At 58.7% G+C, this 19,482-nt stretch overlaps 1 protein-coding gene across 9 annotated transcripts in view; it reads right to left on the reverse strand.

The window, feature by feature from the left end:
• Positions 1-996: 996 nt before the first annotated feature.
• The window catches only part of CBS (cystathionine beta-synthase), a 29,169-nt gene continuing 10,683 nt past the window's right edge, over positions 997-19,482 (reverse strand). For 6 of the 9 annotated variants that reach the window (XM_073010828.1, XM_073010837.1, XM_073010834.1 and 3 more), the window contains exons 5-20: positions 18,538-18,672; positions 18,156-18,235; positions 17,927-18,061; positions 17,743-17,812; positions 15,866-15,957; positions 14,918-15,043; positions 14,274-14,358; positions 12,294-12,399; positions 11,062-11,139; positions 10,770-10,904; positions 10,081-10,189; positions 9,014-9,238; positions 5,301-5,391; positions 5,061-5,145; positions 4,301-4,342; positions 997-1,795 (exon numbers count right to left, since the gene is read on the reverse strand). In XM_073010828.1, the coding sequence (XP_072866929.1) occupies positions 1,735-1,795; positions 4,301-4,342; positions 5,061-5,145; positions 5,301-5,391; positions 9,014-9,238; positions 10,081-10,189; positions 10,770-10,904; positions 11,062-11,139; positions 12,294-12,399; positions 14,274-14,358; positions 14,918-15,043; positions 15,866-15,957; positions 17,743-17,812; positions 17,927-18,061; positions 18,156-18,235; positions 18,538-18,672 (1,655 nt within the window). In that variant the 3' untranslated portion in view covers positions 997-1,734. The remainder of the gene's footprint in view (positions 1,796-4,300; positions 4,343-5,060; positions 5,146-5,300; positions 5,392-9,013; positions 9,239-10,080; positions 10,190-10,769; positions 10,905-11,061; positions 11,140-12,293; positions 12,400-14,273; positions 14,359-14,917; positions 15,044-15,865; positions 15,958-17,742; positions 17,813-17,926; positions 18,062-18,155; positions 18,236-18,537; positions 18,673-19,482) is intronic. The other 3 variants (XM_073010841.1, XM_037984870.2, XM_037984875.2) reach the window with 3 other exon arrangements.

Raw genomic sequence — 19,482 nt, forward strand, 5'->3', positions numbered from 1 at the left:
AGAATTGCTTGAACCCAGGAAGCGGAGGTTGCAGTGAGCTGAGATTGTGCCATTGCACTCCAGCCTGGCGACAGAGTGAGGCTCCATCTCAAAAAATAAATAAATAAATAAAGTCCGGGCACGGTGGCTCACGCCTGTCATCCCAGTACTTTGGGAGGCCGAGGCAGGTGGATCACGAGGTCAGGAGATCGAGACCATCCTGGCCAACATGGTGAAACCCCATCTCTACAAAATACAAAAATTAGCCAGGTGTGGTGGCGGGCACCTGTAGTCCCAGCTACTCCAGAGGCTGAGGCAGGAGAATGGCGTGAACCCGGGAGGCGGAAGTTGCAGTGAGCCGAGATTGCACCACCGCACTCCAGCCTGGGTGACAATGCCAGACTGTCTCCAAAAATAATTAAAAAAAAAAAATTAAGGCCGGGCGCGGTGGCGCAAGCCTGTAATCCCAGCACTTTGGGAGGCTGAGACGGGCGGATCACCAGGTCAGGAGATCGAGACCATCCTGGCTAACACGGTGAAACCCCGTCTCTACTAAAAAAATACAAAAAACTAGCCGGGCGAGGTGGCGGCGCCTGTAGTCCCAGCTACTCGGGAGGCTGAGGCAGGAGAATGGCGTAAACCCGGGAGGCGGAGCTTGCAGTGAGCCGAGATCCGGCCACTGCACTCCAGCCTGGGTGACAGAGCGAGACTCCGTCTCCAAAAAAAAAAAAAAAAAAATTAAAATTAAACATGGAGTTACCACATTACCCAGTAATGCCACTCCTGGGTACACACCCAAGAAAAATGAAAAGAGGTCTCCAAAATAGCCCTGAATGTGCACAGCAGATTACTCACAAGGGCTGAAACGCAGAAACAACCCAAGTCCGACAAATGAGGAAGCAAAATGTGCTCTATCCACGCGCTAGCTTATTATTCGGTCACAAAAAGAATCCAAGTACACGTGCTCTGACATGGGTGAAAATACTATGCAAAGTGAAATAAGACACGAGGCCACGATTGTGTGATTCCATTTATGTGAAACGTCCAGAACAGGGAGAACCTATTTGAGACAATAGAGACAGAAAGGCGATTAGCAGTTGCCAGGGGAGGAGGAAGACGGGAGGGGAAATGATTGCTTCCTGCGGTGATGAGAGAATGTTCCAGAACGTGACAGAGGTGGAGCCTACACAACTTTCTGGACGTACTAAATGCCGCTGATGATTTACTTTAAGGTGATTGATTTTTAGGTAAGTTAAATTTCACCTCAATTAAAAAACCCAAAAAACTGCTCCCACCAGCTCAGCCCCGAGCAGACGGCGCTGTCCGTGGAGGATGCCCAGCCACCCGGGCTTCTCCCTGCCCGCTTCCCTGTCCCCGTCCTGGACTCTTCTCTCTTTTGCCTTTAATCCACTCTGCCCAGTCATTGCTCGTGTTCTTCCTACCTGGCCAACTTCTCTCTCAGTATTTCCTTGGTGAAACATCCTAAGAAGAAGTTACATTAGAGAAAAGCGCATTTCACCTCACAGGCCGTAAATAGGGCCATTTAGGAAGCCATGTGTTAATGAGGGGAGACGGATGCTCCTTGCCGTCTGCGGGGATGACGGGTGCCAGGCGAGGCAGTTACCAATCACGTGTGCGTTTAGGGCTCAGGAAAGCGAAGGAGAAGCGGGCCCGGGTGGTGGGGCCGCTCCACAGTGCCCAGCGCTCCAGACTTCACTTCTGGTCCGCTCCTGGGCGGCCACGAAGTTCAGCAAGTCAATGGCGGTGACCACGCCGAACACCGTCTGCCGCTGACTGGACTTCCCGGTGCTGTGGTCTGAGGGGAGGACGAGGCAGCGGGTCTGCAGGTGCCGCGGGAGGCTGGGCGGGCAGCTGCGGGGTAGGAGGCTCCTGGGGGCCTAGGGGACCTACCTGTGCACCGTGGGGGCCCCAGGGCGGCCTGCTGGAGCCCAGCAGCCAAGGCTGTGTTCTTTTTTTTCCCCCCCCCGAGACAGAGCCTCACTGTCACCCAGGCTGGAGTGCGGGGGTGCAGTCTTGGCTCACTGCAACCTCCACCTCCTGGGTTCAAGTGATTCTCGTGCCTCAGACTCCCAAGGAACTGGGACTTGAGGTGCACATCCCCACACCCAGCTAATTTTTGTATTTTTAGTAGAGATGGGGTTTTGCCATGCTGGCCAGGCTGGCCTCGGACTCCTGACCTCAAGTGATCCGCCTGCCTCGGCCTCCCAAAGTGCTGGGATCACAGGCATGAGCCACTGGGCCTGGCCAAGCCTCTTCTGATATGAGCCCCATGGGGTCCCAGGTCAGGTTCTACCCCCACCCCATGAGTCCCATGGGCCCCAGGCCAGGCTCCACCCACTGTATGAGTCCCCTGGGCCCCAGGCCAGGCTCCACCCACTGTATGAGTCCCCTAGGCCCCAGGCCAGGCTCCACCCACTGTATGAGTCCCCTGGGCCCCAGGCCAGGCTCCACCCACTGTATGAGTCCCCTAGGCCCCAGGCCAGGCTCTACCCAGCCCCTCCACCCCATGAGTTCCCTGAGCCCCAGACCAGGCTCCACCCAGCGCATGTCAGGACACACCCTTCCCTGGCCCACCATAAGGCTCCTGAGGCTCTCAGGACTCTGCTCACAAGGCCGGCACAGTGGCTCACACCTGTGATCCCAGCGCTGTGGAAGGCCAAGGTGGGAGGATCATTTAAGCCCAGAAGTCTGGAACCAGCCTAGGCAACATATCGAGACCCCATCTCTACAGAATATATATATATTTTTTTGAGACAGAGTCTTGCTCTGTCGCCCAGGCTGGAGTGCAGTGGCGTGATCTCTGCTCACTGCAAGCTCCGCCTCCTGGGTTCACGCCATTCTCCTGCCTCAGCCTCCCGAGTAGCTGGGACTACAGGCGCCTGCCCCCTCTCCCGGCTAGTTTTTTGTATTTTTAGTAGAGACGTGGTTTCGCTGTGTTAGCCAGGATGGTCTCAATCTCCTGACCTCGTGATCTGCCTGCCTCAGCCTCCCAAAGTGCTGGGATTATAGGCTTGAGCCACTGCGCCCGGCCAGAATATTTTTAAAAATAAATTAGTTAAGCATGGTGGCACATGCTTGTGGTCCCAGCTACTTGGGAGACTGAGGCAGAAGGATCAGTTAAGCACAGGAAGTCGAGCCTGCAGCGAGCTGTGATGGCACCACTGCACTCCAGTCTGGGCAACAGAGCAAGACCCTGTCTCTAAAAACAGACAAAAACCCCTTGCCACGACGGGCAGCATACAGCTCCCATCTCTGGCCTGATTCTGTCTTCACCCCTACTGCCTTCTCCTGGCAAGCGTGGGCTCGGTGTTAATGCTGGCCCAGGTTCCCACGATGGTTAATTTTAATACAGATTAACGGGGCCGTGGGGAGCCCAGGCACTGGCCACACATCATTCTGGGCGTGTGTGAGGGGATTTCTCAATTAGCACAAGAGTCAACACACTTGCTACTGTGGAGGGCCTCACCCAAGCAGCTGAAGCCTGAATAGAACCAAAGGTGGAATTTCCTGCCTTGGGGCTTGAACTGCTGGCTCTTCAGTCTCCAGCCTGCCGCCTCACCCTACAGATCTCAGGGTCTGTCAGCCTCTGTGATCTCATGAGCCAGTTCCTTAACACAGATCTCATTCCCTCCCTCTCTCCCCTCCCCACACATCCTCTCGGTCCTGCGTCTCCGCAGGACCCTATGCCAGCTGTCATGAGGCACAGAGGGGTGAGCAGGGTAGGGGTAAGGAACATCCAGGCAGAGCCCTCGGAGTCCGTCCCCACTCTATCACAGCTGTCACTCCTATCTTTGTAGGCAGAGGTCCCTACTTAGCGCCCCAGGAAAACCAGGGAACCCAGATGAGATCAACTCCTTGCGTTTCGGGGACACTGAGGCACAGTGACAGTGTTGGAGAAGGGAGCCCTGAGTGCCGCAGGCTTCTGTGGCCCTGAGGCAGTGAACCAGGGCTGGCCGGTGGGCTTTCCGACGACGGCCAGGTGGTGGTATGTTAGGTCTTGGGGGCTGTGCCATCTCTGTTGTGACCACACAGCCCTGACCTGCTTGAAAGCAGCCACAGACAGTGGTGACAAGCGTGGACATGCTCCGGGAAGACTTGAGTTGGGGACCCTGACATTGGCATTTGCATCTTTTTTTTTTTTTTTTCTGAGATGTTCAAACACAAGTAAATGTGAGATGAAGAGGGGAACCCTCCTACCCAAGCTCGGGGGTGGGTCCAGGGCCCTGGAAAGCCTTCATTTGCCATGGGGAGGCTGTGATTCTGAGCCTGAGAGCCATTCTGAGGGGTGGGTGTTACCTACCTGCAGGCCCCCCCACCGCACCTGCCCAGGCCTGGTCCCGTGCTGCAGAGCCAAGGATGGGAGATGGGGTTAGACTCGAGGCCCTCACGGACCAGCCTCAGCCGCCCAGTGCTCACCCACTGCACATGGGCCTGGTGGGTGGGCAGGCTCCGGGCTCCAGGCCCCCTCCCAACTCTCCCTGTGGGCCCCGGGCCGAGGGCTGCCATCTATAACCCAAAACCTGCAAGCGACTCTCCTGGCCTGTGGGGATGTGGTGGGGACGCCCAGGGATGTGCTCAGGAGTCACCAAACCTCAGAGCTCGCTGGGAGCAGGGCTCCGAGGACAGCCAACGAGTGGCTCCTCTGAGACCCATGTGGGGGTTTCCGTTCAGAGCAGCCCCCCAAAGGCCACGAGGCTGTTGGGGCAAACACTGCCTCTGCAGGGCTGCAGGACATGGCCAGGGTCAGGACTTGAAACCCTTCCAGATGTTTCTGGGCTTGTCCCTGAGAGTCCCCAAGACTGCTGGCCTCCCGGGAGGCAAAGGGCCCTCGCTGTGTGGCCTGAGGGGTCCCTGCAGGAATCGTAGGTGCAGCCCACCAGTACCAGCCCAGGGCGTGTGGGAGGCCCAGGCATAAAGACTGGGTGTCACTGAAGGTCAGCACCACCCAATCCCCTAAAACCCCATGGGGGACGGGGGCCCAGCTGCTGCCCATGGCAAAGGCCAGGCTTGGTGGCCTGACCCCAGTGAGAACCCCATGCACACAGCAGGTCTCCACTCACACTGGATCTGATCGTGCACCACCAGGGCGAAGTGGTCCATCTCCAGGATGCGCGAGAGCCTGCCCAGCGTGTCCGTCAGGCGGATCTGCAAGGGAAGCACGGTCAGTGGGCCCCACCGGTCCCAGGAAAAGGAACACAGGTGACAGGAAAGCATCGTGCAAAAGGATCTTAACCTAGGAATCAGAGGGTGACAGGACACACTGAGAAAGACCCTTTGAGGAGGCTGCACACGGCTCACACCTGTAATCCCAGCACTTTGGGAGGCCGAGGAGGGCAGATCACTTGAGGTCACGAGTTCGAGACCAGCCCGGCCAACATGGTGAAACCGTCTCTATTAAAAATACAAAAATTAACAGGGCGTGGTGGTGAGTGCCTGCAATCCCAGCTACTCAGGAGGCTGAGGCAGGAGAATCGCTTGAACCTGGGAGGCAGAGGTTACAGTGAGCTGAGATTGCACCATTGCACTCCAGCCTGGGTGACAGAGGGTGACTCAGTCTCAAAAAAATAAATAAAATAAAATTAAAATAAAATAAATAAAATAAAATAAATAAAATAAAATACCCTTTGAGGAACTATCAAATTAAGAAAGGGGCTGGGAGTGGTGACTGTTGCCTATAATCCCAGCACCTTGGGAGCCCAAGGCAGGAGGATAGCTTGAGCCCAGGAGTTTGAAACCAGCCTGGACAACATAGCAAGACCTCATCAAAAATACAAAAACCTAGCCAAGCATGGTGGCACGTGCCTGCAATCCCGGCTACTTGGAGGCTGAGGAAGGTGGACTGATTGAGCCTGGGAGTTCAAGGCTGCAGTGAGCCATGATCACACCACTCAACTCCAGCCTGGGCTGCAGAGCAAGACTCAGTCTTGAGGGGAAATAAAAAACAGGAAGGGACGTGGAGAGGCCTCAAATGCACTGTTACGTCAAAAAGCCAGTGTGAGAGGGCTCTGTGCTGTATGATTCCAACTCTGTGATGTCCTGTTTAAGGCAAAACTAGTAAAAAAGAGCCGTGGACTCCGGGGTCGGGGGTGGGCTGAAAAGTCGGAGCGCAGGGGACGTTTTAGGGTGCGAGTGTTCCTCTGGAGGGTCCTGTGACTCCCATCTGAGGGGAGCTCAAACCTCCACTCACTGTGGCCTTCGCTGCCATCGATTTCCTGGGGAAATGCCACCAGGGCTGCACAAGCCCCTCCTGGGACACAGTGGGGACACTTGCTTATCAGCAACGGGCAGGCAAACCCAGAGGTGGGGCGCACCTCACAGTGAACCACCCTCAGGTCTGCACGGCAGGTGTCCTTCCCGTTTCGACCTGGCAGTAGAGGCGGCTCCCCAGGTAAGCCGTGAGCTCCCAGGGCTCGGAGGCGGCACCGCCTGACCCTGTACCGAACGCTCAGGAGGCGAAGCGCCGCGATGTGCCCCATGCTGGTGCCCCGTGCATCCAGAAGCAAGAGTGTGATTTATGGAAAGCCCAACCCCCCGGCGCTCGTTCTTACGAAGGCAGACCCTGCATGTGTCGGAAGACCAAGGAGGCAAGGTTTTCCCGTCCAACAAAAGAACCAGGAGTAACACCCCACGGAGCCGTGAAGGCCGGGACCTGCCCTGCCCCCCCTCACTGTGGGACAGACCCTTGGCCTAGGGACCACAGGAAGGGCCAGCGCCGGGTAGAACCGTGTGCCCAGGGGATGGGAGCCACTGTTTTCTGTGGTGGTGCCCGGCCTTTGCCTTGGGACAGGGTCTGAAATGAGGTAGCTTCTACTCCTGCTGAAGGCCATCCTATCCCCGCATCCCTTCCCCTTGGGGCCCAGAGCAGAGTGGGACATAGGGAGGCCCCAGAGGTGCTCTGTCCCTGCTGGCCAGGCCCCTCGTGGTGAGAGCCTCAGGCCTTGGCGGCAGGTCTGCTAGAGCCCAGTGGAAGGAGCAAGCAGGGCAAGCGCGGCTGGGAGCTCAGCTGCGCCCAGGCATCACTGGATGATGACCAAGCCTCCGAACCCCCACGCCCTTGGGCATGAGGCCAGTGGCCACCAGCCCTGCCCTTTAGCTGTCTCAGATCCTGCCAGCTTGAAGATCAAAGTCAGAAAACCAAAGCACCAACCAGAGAGTCTCAATGCAACCACCAGAGAGCCGGCTCAGCACCTCGCCAGGCAAGGGCACCCAATCTGTCCCATTTGTGCAGGGGCTGGAGCGCAGCCCGAGAATCAATATCAAAGGCCACAGACACCATGGAATAGAACTCAGGACTCGGCACGGAGAGGGGCAGACAGGCATGCGACATTGCGCAGCAGAACGACCACCAGGTCTGTGGGAAGGAGGTAGAAACAGTGAGCACCCCCCAGGCGTCTTTACCCACACAGCCCTGGAGGGTGTGGCTGAGGTGGACCCCCAGCCTGGGGTGGCTGCCTGGGGGTGGGGTGGGGACTCAAGGGGGCACAAGAAGCCTTTGGGGATAACAGATGTGTCATGGGTGACAGCATTGTGGGTGTATATTTATGTCAAAATCACTAAGCTAGGCCAGGCACGGTGGCTCGTGCCTGTAATCGCAGCACTTCGGTAGCCTGAGGTGGGTGGATCACGAGGTCAGGAGTTCAAGACCTGCCTGGCCAACATGGTAAAACTCTGTCTCTACTAAAAATACAAAAATTGGCTGGGCATGGTGGCACATGCCTGTAATCTCAGCTACACAGGAGGCTGAGGCAGGAGAATCGCTTGAACCCGGGAGGCAGAGGTTGCAGTGAGCAGAGATTGCACCATTGCACTCCAGCCTGGGTGACAGGGCCAGACTCCGTCTCAAAAAAAAAAAAAACAAAACAAAAATCACTAAGCTGTGTGTATTAAATAAGTTCATTGTATCCTATAATACCGCAGTCAAGAATGGAAGGGAGAGTGGGGAGGAAGGAGAGAAACTTCTAGCACTGGTGGGTAGTGCTCTCACGTGGTGCCGGGCACCATGACCCCACTCGGTGATCACCAGGGGCTGGACAATCTCCAGGAGCTCCCCACAGAATGGGAGGCGATGGCGGCTCCAGAAAGCACAGGAAGCACCCCCCCACAGCACAGGTGCTCTGGGGCTGGGATAGCCAGCGCGAAGCCGGGAGGAACACCCTCTAGGTGGGCATGGGGGCTTTGCCCCCAGTGGGCTTGGCAGGGGGGTCACGGCCCTGCAAATTTTCTGTGGAGTGAGAGGAGACGCGATGGGGGATCCTGCAAGGCCCACTCGGGAGGCGGTGGCAGCTGAATGTGAGAAATGCGTGGATTCGGGTAACATTTCAGGTGTGTGTATGAGATGGGAAAGAAGTCAAATGTGCGCCGGACGCGGTGGCTCGCGCCTGTAATCCCAGCACTTTGGGAGGCTGAGGCGGGCGGATCACAAGGTCAGCAGATTGAGACCATCCTTGCTAACACAGTGAAACCCCATCTCTACTAAAAATACAAAAAAAAAAAAAAAAAAAAAATTAGCCAGGCGTCATGGTGGGCACCCGTAGTCTCAGCTACTCAGGAGGCTGAGGCGGGAGAATGGCGTGAACTCGGGAGGTGGAGCTTGCAGTGAGCCGAGATTTCGCCACTGCACTCCAGCCTGGGCGACAGAGTGAGACTCCATCTCAAGAAAAAACAAACAAACAAAAAAATACAAAAAATTAGCTGGGCGTGGTGGCAGGAGCCTGTAGTGCCAGCTACTGGGGAGGCTGAGGCAGGAGAATGGCATGAACCCGGGAGGCGGAGCTTGCAGCGAGCCAAAATGGCGCCACTGCACTCCAGCCTGGGCGACAGAGCAAGACTCCATCTCCAAAAAAAAAAAAAAAAGTCAACTTCGCTCCTACGTTTGGGCAGAACACTTAGCCTTTCGTGTCAAGAGCCACACCTCCGTGTCCCAGGGGATCCATGTGGAAAGTCACACGAACTTTCCTGGGCCACCCTCAGAGCAGCAGAGGGTGGGTGTCTCAGGACAAGCATGGGGTCTAACCAGCCCGGCAAGGAGCCACCATGGGCTTCTCTCAGAATGTTCTAGCTCTTGTTGGATAACCAAATGCATCCACAGGCAAATGAGGCTGGGCATGAGAAAGATCCCAGCAGATGCTGCATGGTGCCGGGGACAGCGTCTCAGCACAAACGACCTCCTCGTGTTCCCAAGACACGGCTGGCATGGATGCGCCTGCACTGATGAGAGCCTCCTCTCCGGCTGCTGCACCTGTAAAGTGGGTGCTTCTCAGCTTCATGGTTTGAGGGGTGCAGCCAGCTTCGGCCTAAGTGGTGTTGAGGGTCGAGGACCCAGCACCCCCACATGGGAAGTGCCGCATCCTGCCTTCAAGGCTGGGGGGACTCGGGCACCCTCTGCCGTCCCAAAGCACCTGCATACCTGTTTGAACTGCCCGTAGGTGACTGAGCACCTGTTTGAACTGCCCGTAGGTGACTGTTTGAACTGCCCGTAGGAGACCGCGCACCTGTTTGAACTGCCCGTAGGTGACCGAGTACCTGTCTGAACTGCCCGTAGGTGACCGAGTACCTGTCTGAACTGCCCGTAGGTGACCGAGTACCTGTCTGAACTGCCCGTAGGTGACCGAGTACCTGTTTGAACTGCCCGTAGGTGACCGAGTACCTGTTTGAACTGCCCGTAGGTGACCGAGTACCTGTTTGAACTGCCCGTAGGTGACTGCGCACCTGTTTGAACTGCCCGTAGGTGACCGAGTGCCTGTTTGAACTGCCCGTAGGTGACTGAGTACCTGTTTTAACTGCCTGTAGGTGACTGCGCACCTGTTTGAACTGCCCGTAGGTGACCGAGTGCCTGTTTGAACTGCCCGTAGGTGACCGAGTGCCTGTTTGAACTGCCCGTAGGTGACCGAGTACCTGTTTGAACTGCCCATAGGTGACTGCGCACCTGTTTGAACTGCCCGTAGGTGACCGAGTGCCTGTTTGAACTGCCCGTAGGTGACCGAGTGCCTGTTTGAACTGCCCGTAGGTGACCGAGTACCTCTTTGAACTGCCCATAGGTGACTGCGCACCTGTTTGAACTGCCCGTAGGTGACCGAGTACCTGTTTGAACTGCGTGTAGATGACTTTGCCAACTTGGTCTGATGGCTGCACCTTCCCGGCAAGCAGGGACGACAGCATGTTCCCAAGCGTCACCATTCCCAGGATCACTCTGCGGGGTAGGGGCAGGCAGGGGTCAGCGCTGGCACCTCACGCCTCCCAGGACGGCGGGGCACACCCTCAGCTGCCCCGCGAGGAGCACTCTCTGGCCATGCCTGGAAGTCTCTGCCACGAGCCTACACACGGCAGGGACCAGGCTGGGCCCTGACGGGGAGAAAGAAACGAAGAGTCCTTGGACCCTTTCAGCCAGGGTCGAGGGTGACCAGCCGTCAGGTTTCCCCGCCATGGGGCTCTCAGTGGTCACTGGGCATGTGTGCCCAGGCCTTCCGCTGTCAGACATGTCAGGGATCTCTCTCCCCTGCCCCCCAGGTGGGCCCAGCGTGGGCTGCACACACACAAAGGGTGGGTGGGCCGAGGTCTGAGGGCCTGGAGTGAGCACAGCGGCCCTGCCCCAGACTGCTCAGGGACCGACAAGGGGCCTCCAACACCCTGAACATCCGCATGAGGCGGCCCAGGCAGGCCTGTCCGCTGAGCTGCGGGGTCTGCACAGCTGCCCTGTCCGGGGACACTGACGTGGTGGAGCTGGACAGACAGAACCCGGGACTGAGCTCTGGGCAGGGACTTAGACTGACCCTGCCTCGTCCACCACGGGCGCCTGGTCGAAGCCCTTCTCCCGGAGGATCTCAATGGTGTGCTCACAGGAGACGGTCGGCAGCACGGTCAGTGGGGCCGACAGGCTCAGCTCCTGAACACGGAGGTGCCACCACCTGAGGGAAGAGGGCAGGCGGGGGGTCAGGATACGGACACACGCCCTTGTCCCCCCACCGGGCAGCACCTCAGCAGGAGGCCACAGGGACCGCTCTCCGGCCTGTCACACTGGGCAGGGCCAGCGCAGGCAGTGGGTCTCCGGCCGGGCAGTCTCACCAGGGCTTCTTCTCCATGAGGTCCTCCTCCTTCAGAAAACCCTTCTGCAGCATCCACCTGTCGCTCAGGAACTTGGTCCTGCGGGATGGGGGAGTCACCAGGGCCCCACTGGGCCTCCACCCATGCTGAGGGGCAGCACTGCCTGCCCAGCCCCTCTCCTGGACCTCACAGGTGCAGCAGAGACCCCCGGGTGCTGGCTGGAGGTCCCAGGGGGAAGCCTGTGGGCTGGACTTCCTGCCCCCCATGGCCAGCAAGCGTGTGTGAGCGTGTGTGAGCATGTGTGAGCGTGAGCGTGTGTGAGCGTGCACACAGCCATCGCTCAGGCACTCAAATCAACACGTCCTCTCATGCCCGCCCTCTGCCCCTCGCGCACACACACACGCACGGGCACGCATGGCAAGCTGGCCAAGCGTGTGGGGAGATGGTGTTCTTGCACTGACAGGGGTGGGCAGGAGCCCTGCACAGGGCAACTTGGCCCTGGGCACCAGATGTGAATCACCCCACACCGGGGAACCCAACCGGGGGCACCCACCAGCCAGGACTGGGCCCCCCAAGGAGAGCTGAGCTCTCAGGAGCTGTGTAGCCCCTGCAGCTTGCAGGCCATGGAGGAAACCCTTCAGGTGCAGGGGGCAGGGCATGGGGGTCTCTAGACACCCACCCCGGTGCCACCCCCAGAGAGCAGGTGCAGAGCAGCCCCAGTCTCAGCCCGGCTGCCCGGTGACCAGCGAGGTCTGTGGCATTACTGCCCGAGGTGCCTCTGGGCAAAATAGTCACAGCACGTCCTAGGGGGCCACCCGGGCAGCACTCGGTCCCAGCCTGGAGTTTGGGGGAAGCAGCAGAGGGAGTCGGGGTGAATAGGAGGTGGCACAAGGCCCGGCCCAAGAGGACGTCAGTCCATGTGGCCAGGGCTACCCCTTGGAGCTCACGCACCCCAGAGCAGTGAGGGGGCAGACACCAGAGAGGGACTGACAGGAGGGACAGAGAGGGAACCCCCGCCTTCCAAGCCCCTCCCGTCAGGGCTGTCCCTGTGAGCGTGCATTGATTTTCACAGCATTAAGGGGCTGGGAAGCCCAACAGCATGAGGGCACCCAGGCAGGAGAGAGGAAGCAGTGCTCACAGGGCCCCGCTGGCTTCCTCCCATCCCAGCTCTGGCTGCAGCTCTCAGGTGAGGCATCCAGGGAAGGTGGCAGGACAGAGAGGAGCACGGACCCGGGAGGGAAGCCATGTCTTACATGTAGTTCCGCACCGAGTCGGGCAGAATGACCACGCAGCGCTGGCCCTCCTGCAGCTCCTGTGCGGCCTTCACAGCCACCGCCATCGTGCTGCCAGCACTGCCACCTGCAGACAGGGCCATGAGTCGGACGCGCCAAGGTGCGTGCGTGTGGGTGCATGCATGTGCATGAATTGTGCACAAGAGTCAGATGCGCCAGGGTGAGTGCGCATGGGTGCACGTGGGTGCATGAATTGTGCACTTGCATGCATGGGAGCATGTCAGACATGCTCTGAAGGATCTGTCAAGAGGGGCTGCCTCGGGGAGAGGGGCTGGGAGGACCCCACTTCTCCATGAGCATCGGCTTCCTCCTTGTGCACCATGGAGTTTTCATGTCCACTCAGGGCTTCATAACGAAACCCACACCCAGGAAACAAAAGATCCGGGAGCAAAAGGGGCTCCTGCTAGGCTGCGGTGGGCACTGGTGCCAGGAAAATGCCTGCGGTGGGGCTGCGGCCCCTGGCAAACCTCCTGGCCCTGAGCCGAGTGCCAGCGATGCTATGAGGACGGAGTCCCCAGCACCTCGCCTGCAGCACCACGCCTGCAGGCTGCCTGACTGTACACTGGGCTCTGCTTTATAAACAAGAGACCAAGGCTCACGGTGACACCAGCTGTGCCTAGGATCCCTGAAGTCAGAGTCTGAGGCGTCTTCACCGGGCTTAGTTTGAGGGTGCACACAGCAGTCGGGAAGGTCTAAGTCTGTACCAGGAGCACCCGCAGGAAGAGAGGCGCGCTCCTCTGTAACGGGGCCCATGGACCTGCTTTCCAGCCCCAAAGGCAGGGGCTTGTTTCTCCACCAACACGGGGAACAGGGAGACTCAGATAGGGAGAGCCCAGCGTTTATGGGCACCAAGACACCTTTCATAACAGATGACAGACACATCTGGGAAATGGTTTTCTTTTCTTTTTTTTTTATGAGATGGAGTTTTTGCTCTGTTGCCCAGGCTGGAGTGCAGTGGCACGATCTCAGCTCACTGAAACCTCCACCTCCCAGGTTCAAGCAATTCTCCTACCTCAGCCTCCTGAGTAGCTGGGATTACAGGCGTGCACCACCACGCCTGGCTAATTTTGTATGTGTGTATTTTAGTAGAGATGCGGTTTCACCATGTTGGCCAGGCTGGTCTTGAACTCCTGACCTCAGGTGATCTGCCCGCCTCAACCTCCTAAAGTGCTGGGATTATAGGCATGAGCCACCGCGCCTGGCTAGGAAATGGTTTTTCAATCAAGACTTGCTTCCTGTCTCTAGTTTGGGGCTCAGCTGTTGCCCACACTAAGGGCTGGTTTCCTTCCACTTTCCCTGTCACCACCTGCAAAGTGACATGGCACAGGGAATGCACAAGTAAAAACCTCATATGTCCCTGCCTGGGTTTTAGAAGCTGGTGTGTGCTCTCCGAGTCCCCAGATGTCCAGATCAACTGTGGTCCCTACAGCCTCTGCTGCCTGTGTGGCTGGTCAGTGGCATTGCCAGTCCCCAAGCAGGTGGGCAGAGGGGCACGGGGTGGGAGGAAGGTGAGTGGGGTCGATCCTGGACAGCCTCAGGCTCCAGAGCCCCTCCCCAGCTGTTCCAGGGTGCTCGCAGCACCCAGTCCTGGCCATGGGCCCCGTCAGTGCAGAGCCACTGCTCCAGGGGCCCTGGTGAGCTTGATTAGAAACAGTAAGTGCCATGAGAGCTTTAGCCTTGTTCTAGAAACACATTCTGGAAGGCAGTTCGAAGCCCTGCCCCGTGGCCTCCTGCCCTCACCTGAGTAGGTGTCCACACTGGGCAGGTGAGGACCCAGGCAGACAGATAACACCTGAGGCTCGTGGCCGCAGCAGTGACACTCCTCAGAACTGCTGTCTTACACATGCAGGCTGGTGGCTGGCAGAGGGTGCGCCCCCAGCCATCCCGGTGCCCCCATCCATCTCTGCCATCCCCGTACCCCCGTGCCTACCACCCACTCACCACACAGCAGCCCCTCTTGCGCGATGAGCATGCGGGCAAAGGTGAACGCCTCCTCGTCGTTACTCTTGAACCATTTGTCCACCACCTGAGCGGGACCCCCCCACAGCCCGTCAGTGTGGGAGCCGCTTCCACGTGGCCAAGGGGGTGAACAGCCTTGTGGCGGACCCCGTGTCTAGGCAGCAGGACCCCAGAGGTCACGCCCCAGCCTCTCCCTCTGGGATCAGCACGTCTGCAGACCTTCCAGTTCTAACACGTTTTGCAGACAGTAAAACTGCCCGCCAGCCCCACTGAGCATCCGTGTGACCTGCAGGGGCCCTTTCGTCTCCACTCTCACTCAGGCCAAATCCACCTTTTTGCCTCTTAACAGAGTTTTCTGGGGCCTTAATTTTCCCACGTTTTCCCTGCTCCCTGCCTGTGCCACCCGGGCTACATCCCTTGGTGAGGTCAGGCCACATGTGCAGACATCATCCCCCAGTTACTTTGTCTCGACCTGCGAGATCAGCTTCTCACCACGCGTGCCGGGGCTTGCCCTTCTGTTCCCCTCAGCGGAGGAGCCAGTTGGGGCCCAGGATCAGCCAGGCTCTCCAGTGTGAGTGAGTTACAGGCTGCACTGGCACTGCGGCCGGGCTCAGGACTCGACCTACCGTCCTGTCCAGCACCGTGGGGATGAAGTCATAGCCGATCCCTTCCACCTCGTAGGTTGTCTGCTCTGTCTGGTTCAGCTCCTCTGGCTCCGCGAGGATGGACCCTTCGGGATCCACCCCGATGATCTGCAGACCGCGCGGCTTCAGGGCTCAGGGCCAGCAAAAGCCCCCACTGGACATGCCTGACTATTCTATCATCGGAGTGGCCAATACCGCCGTGAACAAGCGCCTGTCAACACTCTGCCCGTGGGTGGTGGCCTGTTCCCGGCCTCCGAGGCAGGACGAGAAACCCAGGAACCCAGGCCCCAAGTATTAAAGCGATAATGACCTCGTCTCGACTAAACGTTCAGTGCAGGGCGCTCAGAAGTGAAAGCGGGTGTCTGGGAGGAAGTGACCTCCCCGGGGGCTTCTCGGAGCGGGGCCCCCAGGACAGCCCAGACAGACCACCCTGCGGCGAAGCACCAGAGCCTTTGGGGACAAAGGGCGTTGCTGGGCAGTGATGTCTTTTTCAAGGGCAAGCAACAGAGAGATAACACTCTTGTCTCATCAGTGGGACCTTTCTAGGCACCTCAGACCTGCTCTTAACCCTGAGTCCAGAAACCCTCCCCCAACTCCCTCAAACCCCAGGCGAGGGGCAGACTCAGGACCAGAGGACTTAGAGCTCCTGGCTGATTCTCAGAGCCCTTAGATGGAACTCCAACCCCCCCACTCAGCACAGGAAGCCCCTCCAAGACACTGGCCAGTGAGCGAGCACCCAGCCCCAGCTCCTTCGGGTCATGAGCTGCTGGTCCCTTATCTGTCAAGCACCGTCTTTCCAAACACCTCCCAAGCAGTGTAGAAATACCGCGGAAGACAGTGGGCTGAGCAGATGGTGAGGAATGAGAGCTTTCAGTTCAGAAGTCGGGGCCACTCTGCGCTGCCCCTCCCGGGCCCGGTCACACCACTCACCCTGCATCCAGGACACTTCTCCTTCAGCTTCCTGGCAATGCCCGTGATGGTGCCACCCGTGCCCGCTGAAGCCACCAGCATGTCCAGCTTCCCTGGTGGATGGATAACATTCTCAGGTCCTCGCCTGGCCAGCCCATCACTCATAGTAATAATCATTGAAGGCCAGGCGCGGTGGCTCACGCCTGTAATCCCAGCACTTTGGGAGGCTGAGGCGGGCGGATCACAAGGTCAGGAGATCAAGACCATCCTGGCTAACACGGTGAAACCCCGTCTCTACTAAAAATACAAAAAATTAGCCGGGCGCGGTGGCGGGCACCTGTAGTCCCAGCTACTCGGGCGGCTGAGGCAGGAGAATGGTGTGGGCCCGGGAGGCAGAGCTTGCAGTGAGCCGAGATTGCGCCACTGCACTCCAGCCTGGGTGACTGAGCGAGACTCCGTCTCCAAAAAAAAAAAAAAAAAAAAATCATTGAAAACACACTCAGCCCTAACCACGGCGGGTGACCAAAAAGCTCAAAAGAAAGACTTCTTCTCCAGTTGGAGCGGCCCTCATTGCTGCCCTCAGTCTGTGAAAGCCTCAGAAACAGGCAGCCTGGGGCACCCCAGCCCAGTCTTTGCTCAATGACACTCGGCCCCTAAAACCCCCGTTTGGCTGGATGCAGAAAGACAGGACGCTGTCCGGGGGTGCAGGCGCTGAGGGCGGGCAGAGGGAGCCTTCAAATTAATCACTTCCACGGGCTGTTGGATGTTTGCATGGTGTGAGTGAGTTAACTGAACTGGCACAGGAAATGGAATCAGTTGTTCAGGCTTCAGCTCAGAAACTCGCTGGGCGCTCACACTGCTGGCGGCCAGCACGGGCATCTGGCAGACAAGCCACGGCAGGGAAAGACTCAGAGGGGGGGAGCCGCTCGGGCACCCATGCTGAGACAGGACTGCTTTTGCCAAACCAGAGAGTTCTCACACATAAAGCCCAAACAAGCAAATGCCTGGACCGTACAGCCTGGCTCCTGGGCATGGACTGAGGGTGTGCTCCAGCCCATGCCAACACCGGATTCCCAACAGGAAGCCAGGGCGCCAACCTCCTGGCAACTTCTCTCTAAAGGAATCTCTTGGGAAAACATCAGTACCAACCCCCACAGGCCTTGGCACCGAGTCCCTGGAAAAGGGCCCAAGGAGCCGGCCTCATGCCTGTAACAGAGAGTGAACTCATCGCAGATGTCACCAGCCCTGTTCTGCAGAGGAATCTGATGCCGAGTCAGGGCATGATCCCAGCTGAAGTCCCAGCTGTGAGCCCAGCACCAGCCTGGGCCCTGAACAGACTCACTCCCTACATTCTCTGTGGGAGGAGCCCCTGCAGACCTGCAGAGATTGTTACAGGTAAGGCACAGGCAGAGGCCAAGAGGGCACAAGGGAGGGAGGAAACTGTTCTAGAGAAATGCTCTAGATAGCATTTCACAGAGGGAACATTTTTTTTTTTTTTTTTTTTTTGAGACGGAGTCTCGCTCTGTCGCCCAGGCTGGAGTGCAGTGGCGCAATCTCGGCTCACTGCAAGCTCCGCCTCCCGGGTTCACGCCATTCTCCTGCCTCAGCCTCCCGAGTAGCTGGGACTACAGGCGCCCGCCACTGCGCCCGGCTAATTTTTTCTATTTTTAGTAGAGACGGGGTTTCACCATGGTCTCGATCTCCTGACCTTGTGATCCGCCCGCCTCGGCCTCCCAAAGTGCTGGGATTACAGGGGTGAGCCACCGCGCCCGGCCAAGAGGGAACATTTGAGCTGGGTTTTGAAGGGTGAATAGGAGTTCACCAAGGAGAGGGCAAGAGATTTGTACACTCCCAGGCAGCCACGGATAAATGCAATCAAGATGGACAGAGGGACGCACCGTCACACTGCCGCAGGATCTCATCAGCGGTGGTGTCGTAGTGAGCCAGGGGGTTGCTGGCATTGCGGTACTGCATAGAAAGAGAGCAGAGCCCGTGAGCTGGCCCCTGACACCTCAGTCACCCCCACATCCCTGACTGAGACCCTCCTAGGGAATGCCCGACTCCAGGCCCCAGGCGCCTCACCTGGTCTAGGATGTGAGAATTGGGGATTTCATTCTTCAGCCGCCAGGCCACGCCCACGTGTGACTCTGGGGAGTCAAACCTGGCACTCGTGGGCGTCCTCACAATCTCGGCCCCCAGGGCCCGCAGCACATCCACCTGCAGGAGGGAAGGTGGTGGCCTGCACCTTCTGCCTGGCCCAGGCACCCTCCTCCCCTGCCCTATGACCCCGCCCCTGGCTGTGCCCACCCACCTTCTCCGAGCTCATCTTCTCCGGCATCACGATGATGCAGCGATAGCCCTTCACAGCCGAAGCCAGGGCCAGCCCGATCCCTGAGGGCACACAGAGGATGAGGGGGCCGGGTGCCCCCCAAGCCCCGCCCCGCCCCTGCCTGGGACACAGGGGCACACCCCAATGCCGGTTTGCCCCAATAGCATTGGCACTGGCCCCAACTGCTGGTCAGAGGGAGCTGGGCTGGGACACACGCTGGCAGCGGGCACGAGATGCCAGGGAGCAGGCAGCCGGGTGGGCCAGCACATGCAGCTGTAGCTCAGCCATCCCCCCCGGGTTCCGGCAGGCTCAGCATGGGTAGGGGACAGCCAGCCCGGCCACCCCTACTGGGCCGGGCACCCACCGGTGTTCCCAGATGTCGGCTCGATAATCGTGTCCCCGGGCTTCAGCGTCCCGGCGCGCTCAGCATCCTCAATCATCCGCAGGCCGATGCGGTCCTTCACGCTCCCGCCCGCGTTGAAGAATTCACACTTGGCCACTGGGAGCCAGAGATGAATCACAGAGGAGAAGATCCCCTGACCGCCCCCCAGTGATTCCTGCTCACCCCCCATTACCTGATACACCCCAGGATGGGGGATGGGCTTGGGGGTCTGTGGTTCTGAAAAACTGCCACCTCTCCACTCACCTCCCCTACACCTGCACCTGGGCGCTCGCCCATCAGAGCTTCTCCCCCTGCAGCCCATCCTACCAGCCCTGCGGGGCGCAGAGCAACTCTGTGGGAACCAGAGAGGCATAAGCAGCCCTCACGGGGGTGGGGGCACCACAGAAAACCCCATCCCCCCACCCACAAGCTGGACGTGTGGCGGGCGGGCGCCTGGATTTGGGTCCCCTACGCCCCATGCCCAGCCATACCCGGCAGCCCCTGCCAAAGCAGCTTGATGTCCTGAAGCCACGGCACTGGCCACACCCTGGCCCCATCGGATGGGGACTTGCAAACTCTCCCTACAGCCTCCCATTGTCCTCCTTCCCCTGTGGGGCGTCACCTGCCCTGGGAAGGGTTCCCTGCGCGGTCCCCGCACAAGACCAAGGCCTTCACTTGCATGTCTTTCCTTCTTTTTTTTTTTTGAGATGGAGTCTTGCTCTGTCGCCCAGGCTGGAGTGCAGTGGTGCGATCTTGGCTCACTGCAAGCTCCGCCTCCCGGGTTCACGCCATTCTCCTGCTTCAGCCTCCCCAGTAGCTGGGACTACAGGTGCCCGCCACCATGCCTGGCTAATTTTTTTTGTATTTTTAGTAGAGATGGGGTTTCGCCGTGTTAGCCAGGATGGTCTTGATCTGCTGACCTCGTGA

The sequence above is a fragment of the Chlorocebus sabaeus genome, chromosome 2, assembly GCF_047675955.1.
Source record: "Chlorocebus sabaeus isolate Y175 chromosome 2, mChlSab1.0.hap1, whole genome shotgun sequence".
Taxonomy (NCBI): Eukaryota; Metazoa; Chordata; class Mammalia; order Primates; family Cercopithecidae; genus Chlorocebus; species Chlorocebus sabaeus.